The sequence below is a fragment of the Idiotropiscis lumnitzeri genome, chromosome 5, assembly GCF_059441095.1.
Source record: "Idiotropiscis lumnitzeri isolate Australia: NSW breed Sydney's pygmy pipehorse chromosome 5, RoL_Ilum_1.0, whole genome shotgun sequence".
NCBI lineage: Eukaryota > Metazoa > Chordata > Actinopteri > Syngnathiformes > Syngnathidae > Idiotropiscis > Idiotropiscis lumnitzeri.
Window position 1 is genome coordinate 6,341,850 of NC_142395.1, and position 11,798 is coordinate 6,353,647.

An 11,798-nucleotide genomic window follows, 5' to 3' on the forward strand; every position below is an offset into this window, starting at 1 on the left:
AGTCAAATAACATTTACAATTTTTGTCCTTTAAGTGCCGCATTTCATCTTTTGGGCATCCCCAAGTCATACACAATGTGTTGACATTGACAATATACATCTGTTAAAAAAAAAAAAAAAGGCATACTTTTTTAATTGACTTGTGCATATATTTGATGGCAAAGAAAGCAAGCAGGGGCTTAGAAAGATTTCGCTGCCATATGACGTTTGTTACAATCTTCTTTTCCGCTTAAACAGTGTCACTTTGCTCTGCATCTACATTTTTTTTTATTTTATTTATTATTTTATTTTGGAAAAAAAGCACTAGAGGTTGTTTTTATATTAAGTAGGATCAGAGAGAGACATGACAAGTATCCCCAAGTCCAATTTGCTCATGTCAATGGTGGAGCAAAATTGTTTGGTAGGTTTTTCAGCACTGATATGCATTAGGATGTGTCATAACCTCCTTTCGGGAGATGTGGTTAATTGGGTGATGTGGGCTGTCAAAATTAAATTGTTAACTTGAGATTCTTTTTTTTTTTTAATTATGCAGTTTAATATTTTAGCTCCGCTAACTCAATTTGATTTACTTTATATACTTTGCAAAGCCAAATTCAAACACTGTATCGTATTCGCTGTACATCTTTAGGACTCAGAACAAAACACCCTGCTCAAGTTTCCAGTGGACCTTGCAAACAAACACTGCTGGAGTGAGGTGCATGTGGGCAAATTTTGAGGATTGGTTAGATAGCATTCAAATATCAAAGAAAGGCTATTAGAAATATATATACTTCATATTTGGCGATTTACAAGATATTCAAGTAAATACCTGTTACAAGCTTCACAAAAAATAATAGTTGAAAAATGTGATCAATCGCAGTTAATGAATTTTTGGCGATTAATTAGTTAAAACATGTAATCACTTGACAGCGCTACTTATAATACAATGTAGTTCTACTGAGATTCACTACCTGATAATGTGTATGGTAAGCATTGTTTTTAGTCCTACTTTTATTAGCAAACTTTTCTCTTAGTATACTGGCCCTTATCCAGTTAAATGCAAATAACTTTGTCTATAAGAGCTTATTGCCATGACAACATTCACAACCACATGGCTAAGGTCCGAACAAATCCAGGCCTTTGTCAAATCATTCGACCATGAACCTGAATAGAGAAGGCCCTGTCATAGATTTGTGTCAGTTTGAGGAATAAGGTTGGTTGGTTAGTTACAGTTAACTAACTAGTCCCATTAAGAAACCAGAAGAGACTTCTGATCCTCTCCTTTGCTCTTTCGTATGTAGTAGGTGACAACCACAGCCGACACTACCATAGATAACGTGCACGCACTTAGAAAGACCATAGTGCTGATGTTGGTGCTGAGCATCTCCTTAATTTCCTGGCGTACTCTGCTTTCTCCAGAAACTGCCAGAAGACATGAATGCAGATGTTAAATGATACACTAAGCAGATAGAATCAAACATGGGTTCTACAGTATATTTATGCACCTGGCTCAGGAGCGTCATTCTTTTTCATCACATCACCATAGTCCAAGTCGGCATTCTTTCTCACGTTAGCTTGAATCATTTCAGCATCATTTATTTTGATCTCACCGCCGTTGTGGTGTACAGCTCCAGTAGGAACAACGTCACTCACAAACTGAAAAGGACCCTGAGTCAGGGTTTGGGTCGAGGTCTGCATGCCCACTGCTTGCCTGCGCCTGCGGAACTGCTCGTTCAGACAGCCCATGGCACATCTGGAGAGGAGATCGTTGAAGTCACACATGAGGACCGTGCAGGTGATGTAGACCTGTAAGATGGCACGTCAGTATTATTTAAGGAGCAAACATTCAATGAAACCACTTTGTAATAGTCAGTTCTCAACTGCTGGGTCGGACGTCGATCGGCCGAGTTTTTGCTTTGACAAACCCGAAATGTGAACGCTGTATGCTGGTCGGTGACTCAACTGTTTTTACAAGTTAACAAATATCCTTTTAAAAAAATGGGCTTAAAACTGTTTATTAGCACTCTTAGCTGGAGGTGACTGTCTATCTAAACATAAAGAATTACCGTTATGGGGGCCCTTATTTTTCCATTAACTCATTCACTACCAGCCGAGTAAAAAAAATAAAAATAATCTTTGACGTCTTAAGCCGTCAATGGCAGTAATTTAGTTACTACAGAGTGAATGTCAGTTTAGCAGGTTGATCAACTTGACTCAAAAACTGCTGATCTTGCTGATGATCACAATGTGTAATACATACAGCAAAATAAATCTTATCACATAATGCCAGAGTAACTTACACAATATACTGCAGTTTTTTAGCATTCAATCAGACCCACATTAAAATCGGAACTTGCTGCCATAAAAAAAAAACAGAATTAACCATTAAATATGTCCTATTAACATTTAATCAGACATACTGAACCCAGCATGTAGTGCCAAATGTAAATGCAAATGGTTTATTGTTGACTTTCTTGTAAGAAATAAGAATGTATAAGCAATTGGAAAGGCAGTTAAATGAGAGAGAGGTCGAATTATGTTCTTCAGTCACCTGATCATTGTCTTCGTTAAATCTGAAAGCTTCCAACTCCAAGTGGTATGACAATTCATCAACCTTTTTGACCCTTAAAGACTGATCCTTGACACACCTGGGGAAAAAAATGTTAGATGCAGTAGAAATTAGCCGACACTGTGATTTACTCATTATTATTTGTTATCTTTAATAAAGATGGATTGCATTGTATTTACGTTGATAGCCCAAAAGGTGTACAAATTATGGCCCCAGTCTAAAGCCAGACCTTTTTCACCCCTATACCGCTGAAGAGTAATGGTTTGGGTGTAATAAATAAATAAATACTGAAACAAAACAAATCTCAAGTGGGGCGTCTTGTGGTTGAATAGAGAATGAGAATAAAGCATAAAAATGGAAAACATACGAAAATGATGTGAAGAATATGTACATGATGGCAAGTGTGGTAGAACAAGGTTTTGTGGAGCCAATTTCAATTGTAGGGGGGAAAAAAAACAACTTTCTGTTTTCAAACGCAGTTTGGGTCAGTACTCACCCCTCCTTGACAAGGTCATAGAAGTCATCATTGTCAGGATTGTCCTCAGGTGTGGCTTTACATGAGTCCAGGAACAAACTTGCATTGGCTAGTCCTGATTCTGCCTTCAGGCCCAAATAAATGTTTTGAAGTAACTCGACCTGCACTGGATAAGCACTGGGCTGCACCTTCCTTGTGAAGTTGCCGTCTGTATAAACGTCAAATGAATAGCTAAAACTGTCAAATCTAGAATCACTGAAAATGTAATCCGTTTTCTCAAGATTATAATTTGAGGAGATGCTGGCTGTTTTGGGGAATTGGCAAGAAAATCCAATTATCACCGTCTTTCTTCGGAATACAATTTTCATCGGATCATGTAAGCTGTGGATCTGATTCTTGAAAAAAATGAACTTTTCTTCATCCTGTTTTTAAGAGAAAAGGAAAATATGTGATATTGACAGAAGAGAGGAAACAGACAGCATTTCATATGTGCTTTAAAACAACCCATTGTTGCAGAATAAGTTTGATCAATGTGGAAAATACAATATGTAGAAAAAAGAAGTCTCTACCTCAATTGTGGTGCCGCAGTTGCTGAACAACATTGTGCCAATGATATGTGTGTCATTGTAAGTGACCAAGCATGACGGGTCATTCAATGAGAGAGAGTTCACATCCACATCAGGTAATGTTGATCTCTCGATAGCAACCATCATCTGATTGGCGGTGCATGTCACAACTGTTTGACCTGTTTGCACTTTTTATGAAGAAAACAACCAATCAGTCAAAGATCATTTTAAATTAGACCATAACAAGTATTCTCCAACGTTGTGTGATATATAAATATATATTTTAAGAATTTATTTCGAACATGTATAGAACCAAAATGGCAACGTAATAGAGTAACTTGTGGGGAAAAAAATTGAGGAAAGCAGCCCAGAACAAAAGTTATATAAATAATCAACAAAACAGATACTAAATTTTCTCATTAACATTCCCGATCTCTCACATGTTCAAAAAGGAGCAAGGGTAAATATGAATTGATCTTTTTCTACCCATTTCTTCCTTTATTTCATTACATTTCAGAATACTCGTGTCTGTACATCAAATGAAATGTAATAACTACTGTAATATTCCAAGTTGCAATACACCTTCCTGTCATAATACCATCTCAAAGTTGTAAGTAGCAATATGCGCAGTACTTATCCATAATATTTTATTCACTTTCAATGTATTACTGACCTATTAATACACAATGTAGTTCCTACACGCCTTTTGCTAAACAATCCTCTCTCAACACTTATTTTACCATGCTAACACCAAACTGTTCAGCTAATTGTACTTTGTGGTGTATTTTTGGTTGTAGAATTGTGTGTCACAAGATGATGTCTTTGGTCTGTGACAAGAAAGTTTATTGGTATTTTATCATGGATAGCATATATTTTTTCTGTATTGAACGTAAAACTGAAAGAACACATCAGCAATTAATACATACTGTGCAATAATATTTACATATTACAAATTTATGGGGCAGGCTGGAAGGACAATCATAAACAATCATCCTTTCATCTGCATGGGGAACAGTGTTCATATGTGATTCGATTTTCATTCGACTTTAAACAGCATAAAGTGGAAATTTAGAGTGTTATAACTCCTACATAAGTCGACTTCTCCTCACTGAGTCGCGATAAGTATTGTGTAATAAAGTAAATTACAATTCCCAAACGACTGTTTGACCTTCCTTCGTTTTATGAATAGTTTTATAAATGTTGTTTTAAAAATGTAATTTGTCATTTTGTCTTGTTCAAAGCCTTGTTTTCATTTTATTTCATTAATGAATTTTTTTTTCAATTTTAGTCTTCGTCAGTTCCTTAGTTTTTGTTGCGTATAATAAATAATAAAATCATAATAAAATCAAATATCAAATAAGATAATTTGGAATAACAAACCATGAAAGAACGTTGGTTTGCTCACCATGACAACAACACACCTCATCTCTGATTGGCTGAAATACAAAGCAGATACCGATAGATTTGATTGGTGTTGTTATTTTTATGATCAACAACAAAAATGAATCAAACATTGTCAATATCATTGAAGTCTCACGATTCATTTGTCTCTGCAGTGAAGCAGACCGGTACAACTCTGTGCGCATCACTATGTTGTGGTGTCCACGTTAAGGTGAGTTCAGCTTTTCCATGTTCACCGTCGCTGAATTCTTTTTTCATGTTGTTGGGGCCACTGACCTGAAAGCCATTAATGCTTCGAGAAAACAAAGACGGACAAAAAATGGGAAGTAATGATCTCTGAATGGATTGAATCTCAGTAAGGTAAATGTTTAAGAGATAAGTAACACAAGCAAGGAAGACCTACGTAGCACGATGAGCCTGTGCTTTGGCACGAAGAATCAACTTGGCACCAACTGTGGCATGAAGCTCAAAACCATGTTTGGGTGTTGGGTCCAAGAACTTGGGTTGCACATGACCAAGGTCACAATTTGGCAGTGAAGGGAGGACTGAAACAAAGACAGAATTATTGAGACACCAAAAAAACAACAATTGACTTTACTGGCAGCTACTTTATTTGTGCATCTTGCAAAGAAAAGCAATGTTACTCTTCGGCCATGAGTGTAGTTGACGTCTGACACTTTCCAAAAACTGTCCCCTCTGTTTTGGGAGACAATCAAGTTAAAAGTAACGGCATTGGAAGTGCTATTTAAAGAAGCAGACAAATATTTATGAGTTACAAAAACTTTACCGTACATGTCTAAGTATCTGCTGAGTGTTAGTTACTCGTTTGTTCTTTTTTTATTGCACTAAACTGTTGTCAACCTTTTTACCACCTGCCTCTGTCTCTGCCTTTTGGTGTCCAGACTAAATAATCCATAATTGACTTCTCCTTGTGACTGTCTCAAATCAAAGTCAGCCATCAGATCATTCAGAAGCTCCAAAATTGCATTGGGCTTTGGCTGCCGCCTCCCTCCTGCCTTTCCAATCATCTTTTCGTTTTAGCTACAGTATCAGAAAGTTTTTTATTCATTGTTGAGTTAGGTAAGGCTACAACACTTTTTAAATGGGTTTCTAAAAGTTGACCAGTCTTTTACTGTAAAGGCTGTGTATGAGAAACATCTTCAAAGTTCTGATCAGCTCGTAAGTTTTCTTGATTTATCGAGTATGAGTTTGTGAAAAGGTCCAATAATTTATTCTCGAAAATGTCCAGTATATATTTTTGATGTAAGGGAATCAGCAACAAAAATGATCAAATCAGAGTTGAACCTTGATAGCAATTCTGTTGTTGTTAAGATCTTTTCACACGGCACTCACTCAGAAGCGTGTTGACAACAGGACGGACAGACAGCAGCACCCTGGTGGTCAGAGTGCCCATATTTGGAAGTGTTTGACGTAGCAATCTACCAGGAAGTAAAGGCGGATACTTTTGTCTCTAGTTTGAACTTGAAGTAGATTGCACCTCAACAAAATGTATCTTTCCTTGTTGTAAAAGAAAGCCCTGGCTTTCTTCATTTTAAGAAGGACGAGGGCGAGATGAGAAGCGGAAAAAGGAAATTGGTGCGTCCTTTACTGATGACTTGACATGCACTTCGGGTCTTAAATCTCGTTTGTGACCTTCAGTTCCACAGAGATCGATTCAAAGTATAGTTGAGGTTGAGCAGGGAGCAGTGTCACTGTCTGCATCTATTGCGTGTCCCAAATGTCGGGACACTCAGACATTGCATTTGTTAAAACACAGTCTAAAAGCACAAGGTGGCTTAGTGTCAGAAAACTACGAACAATTGTTATCAAAATTCACATGTGCAGCTCGACTTATGTCCACGTCAACATCTGAAAATATCAAAGCAGTCGCCGCTGTATTTTGGATTTTATGGGCGTTAAGCTTTTTCCTTTGCCCTCGATTCACTGGAGCAAAAACGCATATGTATGTGCTTATTTTTATTATTGACGGGAAAATCACAAATTTAAAGTACAATGTTCACCATTTGGACCCAAAATGTTTAATGAACAATAAAAGGGTTTATTAAGTTATTTGTTGGAACTATAAAGTCAACCCAAAATGTCAATGTGTTCATGTGTTTCTGAACGTGTCCGAAAAAGATCAGAAAGAGAGCACAGAGAACGAATGAGAGCGCAACACCAGTGCATGGCTGCCGACTTTGAAGAGGGTCATCTGGTCTATACAAGAAATGATTCCGTTTGGGGGAGGAGTAAATGTCGAGATTTTTGGGATGCTGCCCTTTATCCCTTTACAGTTCACCCTCCACCTGAAAAGACAGTTATCTTTTCGGGTGCTCCAGTTGGTCAGGAGGGGCATCTTTGTCAACCTCAATGGACAGATTTAAGGAGAGTTGAACTGTATTGTTGAAGATGCACTGGCAGATGAGAATGACAATCTGAGTCGGAATGTATATGGCTGTGGATAGTAATTTAATTGTTTCTCCTGTCAATGATGAGTTGTCGGATATTCACCAAGAACCTACAAAGGAAACCGGGTTGCCCTTCGTCTTTGAGCCTGCCAGCTTTTTAGAAAATATTTCAAATAAGAGCAACATTATCTATTGTGTATTTAATTGATCATGGTTTTATGATTGCTTTTTGATCTACCCAGCTGTCTCTTCGGCATCACGTGTAAACTCTTCACAATTATAGAATATAAAGAATCACTTACTTTCGAGCAAGAACTGCAGCTTCAGCTTGCAAAGAGGTGATGCGTTTTCATCGGAGTTCTCCAAGTATATCGATGTTCCATTTGCAGAGGATAAACTGATTCGTTTTGTGGGAAAATCCTCAAGCATTAATTCAAATACGTAGACACCATCACGGATCTGTCCTGTCTTTTCTAGTGTACAAGTATTCTGGGGAAACAAAAAGTGAAGCAGTGGAAGTTGTTACCATTCATGTTTAAATAATTTTTTAACAACTTTTTATTCTGAATGTAGAGTGGTACAGTCGACCCCCGCATACTGACGGTTCCGCAAATGTGTCAATTTTTTTCAGAGTTTTTCAGTTTTTTTGTCCCCGCAGCATTATCCCCCCCCCCCCGCACCACCCCGTTTTCATCAGCATTTTTTTGCACAATATTTTGTTTTTTAATAAATAATAATTCTCTCCCCGATGCATTTCAATGGCTGTCAATTATGTGGATTTTTTTTATTCGCGAGGCGGCCCAGTCTCGATCTCCTGTGAATAGCGGGGGTCAACTGTCTACAGATTTTTCAATGTTGTGAGTTGGCCACGCTTCCATAAAAAGCTACAAACTATGTTTCCCTTTTATTAACGAGGTACCGTATCCCAATATTCAGGAATTACCTCATTTAGGGTAATGTTGTTATGAACTGCGGCATCTGCAGTCAAGTGACACTTCACATGATCTCCATCTGGATCATATGCTAAAAGAGGAATATTTGCAAAACAGTTCTGGGGCACCCTGCATAAAAACACAGACATAATTCATCATTAAATGAAAGATGTGTCCATGATAGAGTGCTCACTGAAAAGTACAGTAAGTGTTTTGACCCATCCATCCACTTGCTGACAACAACTGTACTTCAATCACATAGTTAATTCAAAATGAACTGCTTAATCGTGTTGGATGTGCTTATGTGTTTTATTGCATATTGAGTCTTAGGAAACAAGTTTTTTACCTTAGGGAGGACACTGTAGTAGTTACGGGACAGTTGTTAAGGGCTCCAGTGTCAGATCGTATTCTGAGGTCCACATGTGCATGGGCTGTCCAATTAGTTTTCATGTCGTTGTTAGTTGCCCAGCAGCAACCTGTGTTACTGAAAAGAAGTATTGTTCTCTTGTTGGTGTTGAGCATAAATACACCTCAAAACAGCACATTTTCAACATAACTGGTAGTATGGTGCTATTGTGTTGTGACACAAATGATGGTGACGAGAATGAAAGGGACTGACAATCCAAAATTGACGACTATCAATTTAAAAGTTGCCTTGACTTATACTGTAAACCTGTTCCCTCGCATCCACATAAAGAAATACTGTGTTGGTCCAAAATTAAGTGTGCGAGTTTAGCACAGCAGGTAGACATAGAAGAGGTACAGTCACAGATTCATTGTCGTCAAGTGGCATGTTGGTATCAATACGATGGTACTTGCTTTTGCTGTCAATGATTAGACAGGATATGATATTTATATTCTTTACTTGAAATAGCTCCATTTTCTTTATTATTGTGTGATGATTTGTTATAAAGCTATTATGACAAGTAATCTTATATAAGATAAATATAAATGTGGTATTTTCTAATACAAATACATATTGTAAATATACAGTGAGTCACTATCTAATAGATTTTCATTTCACGAATTACGTGTAACTTCTGCTAATATAAATTACAAAAAAATAAAAATAAATCAATGGGAGGCCAATAAAAATGATTTACCTCAGAGACATATGGGAAGCATTCAATAAGACGTTTGCCAACGTAAGTCTGTCCGATTGACACCACCTGTCCTGGCCTGTGTTGTCCTGGTCTGTTTCTGTGACAATACTGTTGACCAAGCTGGTACACGCCTCACATGTAAAAGTTGATGGATGAACACAGTTATTCCTGCCGTTCTGTCTGTGATGGCAGACCACCTACAAAGACAAGTTGTGGAGAATACATCAGATGAGTGTTTCAACTCATGCCTGTTGCTATTATTGCACAACTTCAGCTTTGAATATGGACTAATATTGTTTGGTATTATATAAACTGTTCAATTCCTCCCATACATCCATTTATATGTTGTGGGTAAAAGGAAAGCTAAAGTGTCAATCCCAGATAATTTAAGATAAGACTAATTAGTACAGTATACATTTCATCATCTCTCAGGCGCAAGACTGACACATGGAGGTAGAAAACCATTCACCCTCACATGCAGACCTACAGTGGAACTGAATTCTATAAGGCTGTTCAAATTTCATTTTTTGTGAAATAAACAAAAAAAAAAGAGCCAGAGATAAATAATTTCAAACATTTCCACCAGCAATGAAACCAATAACCTGTACAATGCATTGAAAAAAAAAAAACATTTTAGAGAGGGTAAGTAAAAAACACAAAACTGATCAACAAATCTGCATCTGTGGCTATGATTTGGAATAACCACTCACATTCAAAGTCATGTTAAATCGGAGTCAGCACCAGTGAGGTCTGTAATAAATTACAAATTCAATTTTTTATTTTATGAACTGACTCTAATGATTCAGCTCACTGAAAAGAACTGTCATGGCCATCACTATGACAACGTAACACGTCACCACAAAATGTGTGTGTTTTCAAGTTGTGACCAGTGACTAGTATAAAACATTATTTTTTCCAATCACGTAATCAAACTACAATTATTTTTCTTTGGTTTATCTTATCCATATCACTTAACTCCTGCTTTCGCGTTGAATGCACCATTTATTGATTAGTCCAAGTCACGCAAAGCCTTAAGTTAGAAAACACAAACCATAACATTACCATGAAGTGGAGCACAATACCTTAATATTTCCAGCAGGTTCCTTGTGTGGCTTCATAAAAATAATGCTGTCCCCTCGAAAATCTCCAGCTGAAGTTAACCCCAATACTGCCAATAGCATCAGGAGTAGGACGCCTCCTGCCATGGTGTCTTCACGAATCTGTTCAAACCTTGCTTTCGTTACTTTCGCAGCTCTGAAAAGGCGTTTCCTTTGGAGTCCACCCAACAGGTCGAACCTGATGCCGATTGAAATGTTTTTTTTTCTCACCCCAAACATCCCTTTCTTAATCTCATTTTTTATAATTCTATCCTGAACTTCAGAAAGTCATTGTTCCATGAATTGACCTAACCCCTGACAGCAAGAAAAATGAAATCTGATTGCACTACGCTGTTTTATATTTTCTTTCTATAGAAAAATGGAGGATGGAAGATGAACCCAATGTAGCTCTTATCTCAGTCGAAGGTTTCAGACATTTAATTATTCAAATGAGGAGATAAAAGATATGGAGGACTGAAAGTGCCAAAATTAAATAAATAAATACACCTTGAAATGTTAAATTAAAATTGTCATTAATGAAATGTTTCATTTATTAATTAATTATGGAATTAAATAAATAAGTTTGTAATCAATTAAATTACCAATGATTGTATGTAAAAAAAATATCTATATAATTATTTCGGTATTTAATTAATTATTTCTGACCATGCATCCATTATCTGTAACACTTCTCCTCACAAGGGTCGCGGGGGGTGCTGGAGCCCATCCCAGCTATCTTCTGGCAGAAGCCGGGGAACACCCTGGACTAGTTGTCAACAAATCGCAGGACGCACAAAGACAAACACTCAGACAAGCGCTCACTCTCATACCGAGGAGCAATTTAGAGTGTACAATCAACCTGCAGTGCATGTTTTTGGAATGTGGGAGGAAACCGGAGTACCCGGAGGAAACCCACGCAGGCACGGGGAGAACATGCAAACTCCCCACAGGAAGGCCGCAGTCGGAATCGATCTCATGACCTCTGCACTGTGCGGCTATTGTGCTAACCAGTCGGGCGTCCGTGCCGCGTAATTATTTATGTATTTAATTAATTATTTCATGGACCCACGTTGCAGTGTTTCATGAATTTATTTTATCTGTCAATCTCGCCCATCAGAGTTAGTGGGCGGGGCTAAACGCTGACTAACTCAAATCTTGTCTCAGCCATTGCTGTGGCCTGGAGTGGTTGCCAACATGGCGGCTAGGACGATGGCGGACTTTAATGGGCCACCTTGATTGAGCGGTCGAGGCTTTCATTTATTTGTTTTG

The 11,798-nt window shown here is 37.7% G+C and overlaps 1 protein-coding gene across 1 annotated transcript; it reads right to left on the minus strand.

The window, feature by feature from the left end:
• Positions 1-430: 430 nt before the first annotated feature.
• Positions 431-10,661, minus strand: LOC148336715 (uncharacterized). The gene is made up of 13 exons (XM_088295427.1): positions 10,515-10,661; positions 9,433-9,629; positions 8,676-8,813; positions 8,341-8,458; positions 7,700-7,886; positions 5,393-5,534; positions 5,126-5,281; positions 4,969-5,024; positions 3,592-3,776; positions 3,044-3,444; positions 2,530-2,626; positions 1,484-1,784; positions 431-1,400 (listed from the first exon to the last, which is right to left on the minus strand). Exons 1-13 carry the CDS (start codon positions 10,635-10,637, stop codon positions 1,228-1,230), a joined length of 2,274 nt encoding a protein of 757 aa, XP_088151553.1. The 5' UTR covers positions 10,638-10,661; the 3' UTR covers positions 431-1,227.
• Between the last annotated feature and the right edge of the window lie 1,137 nt (positions 10,662-11,798).

Coding starts and splice junctions, on each gene's coding strand:
- LOC148336715 (XM_088295427.1), bottom strand. CDS start 10,637: ATGGCAGGAGGCGTCCTACTCCTGATGCTATTGGCAGTATTGGGGTTA. Junction 7,887..8,340: donor ACAACATTACCCTAAATGAG/GTAATTCCTGAA, acceptor TTGTTTCCCCAG/AATACTTGTACACTAGAAAA. Junction 2,627..3,043: donor TATGACCTTGTCAAGGAGGG/GTGAGTACTGAC, acceptor TTTTTTCCCCAG/GTGTGTCAAGGATCAGTCTT.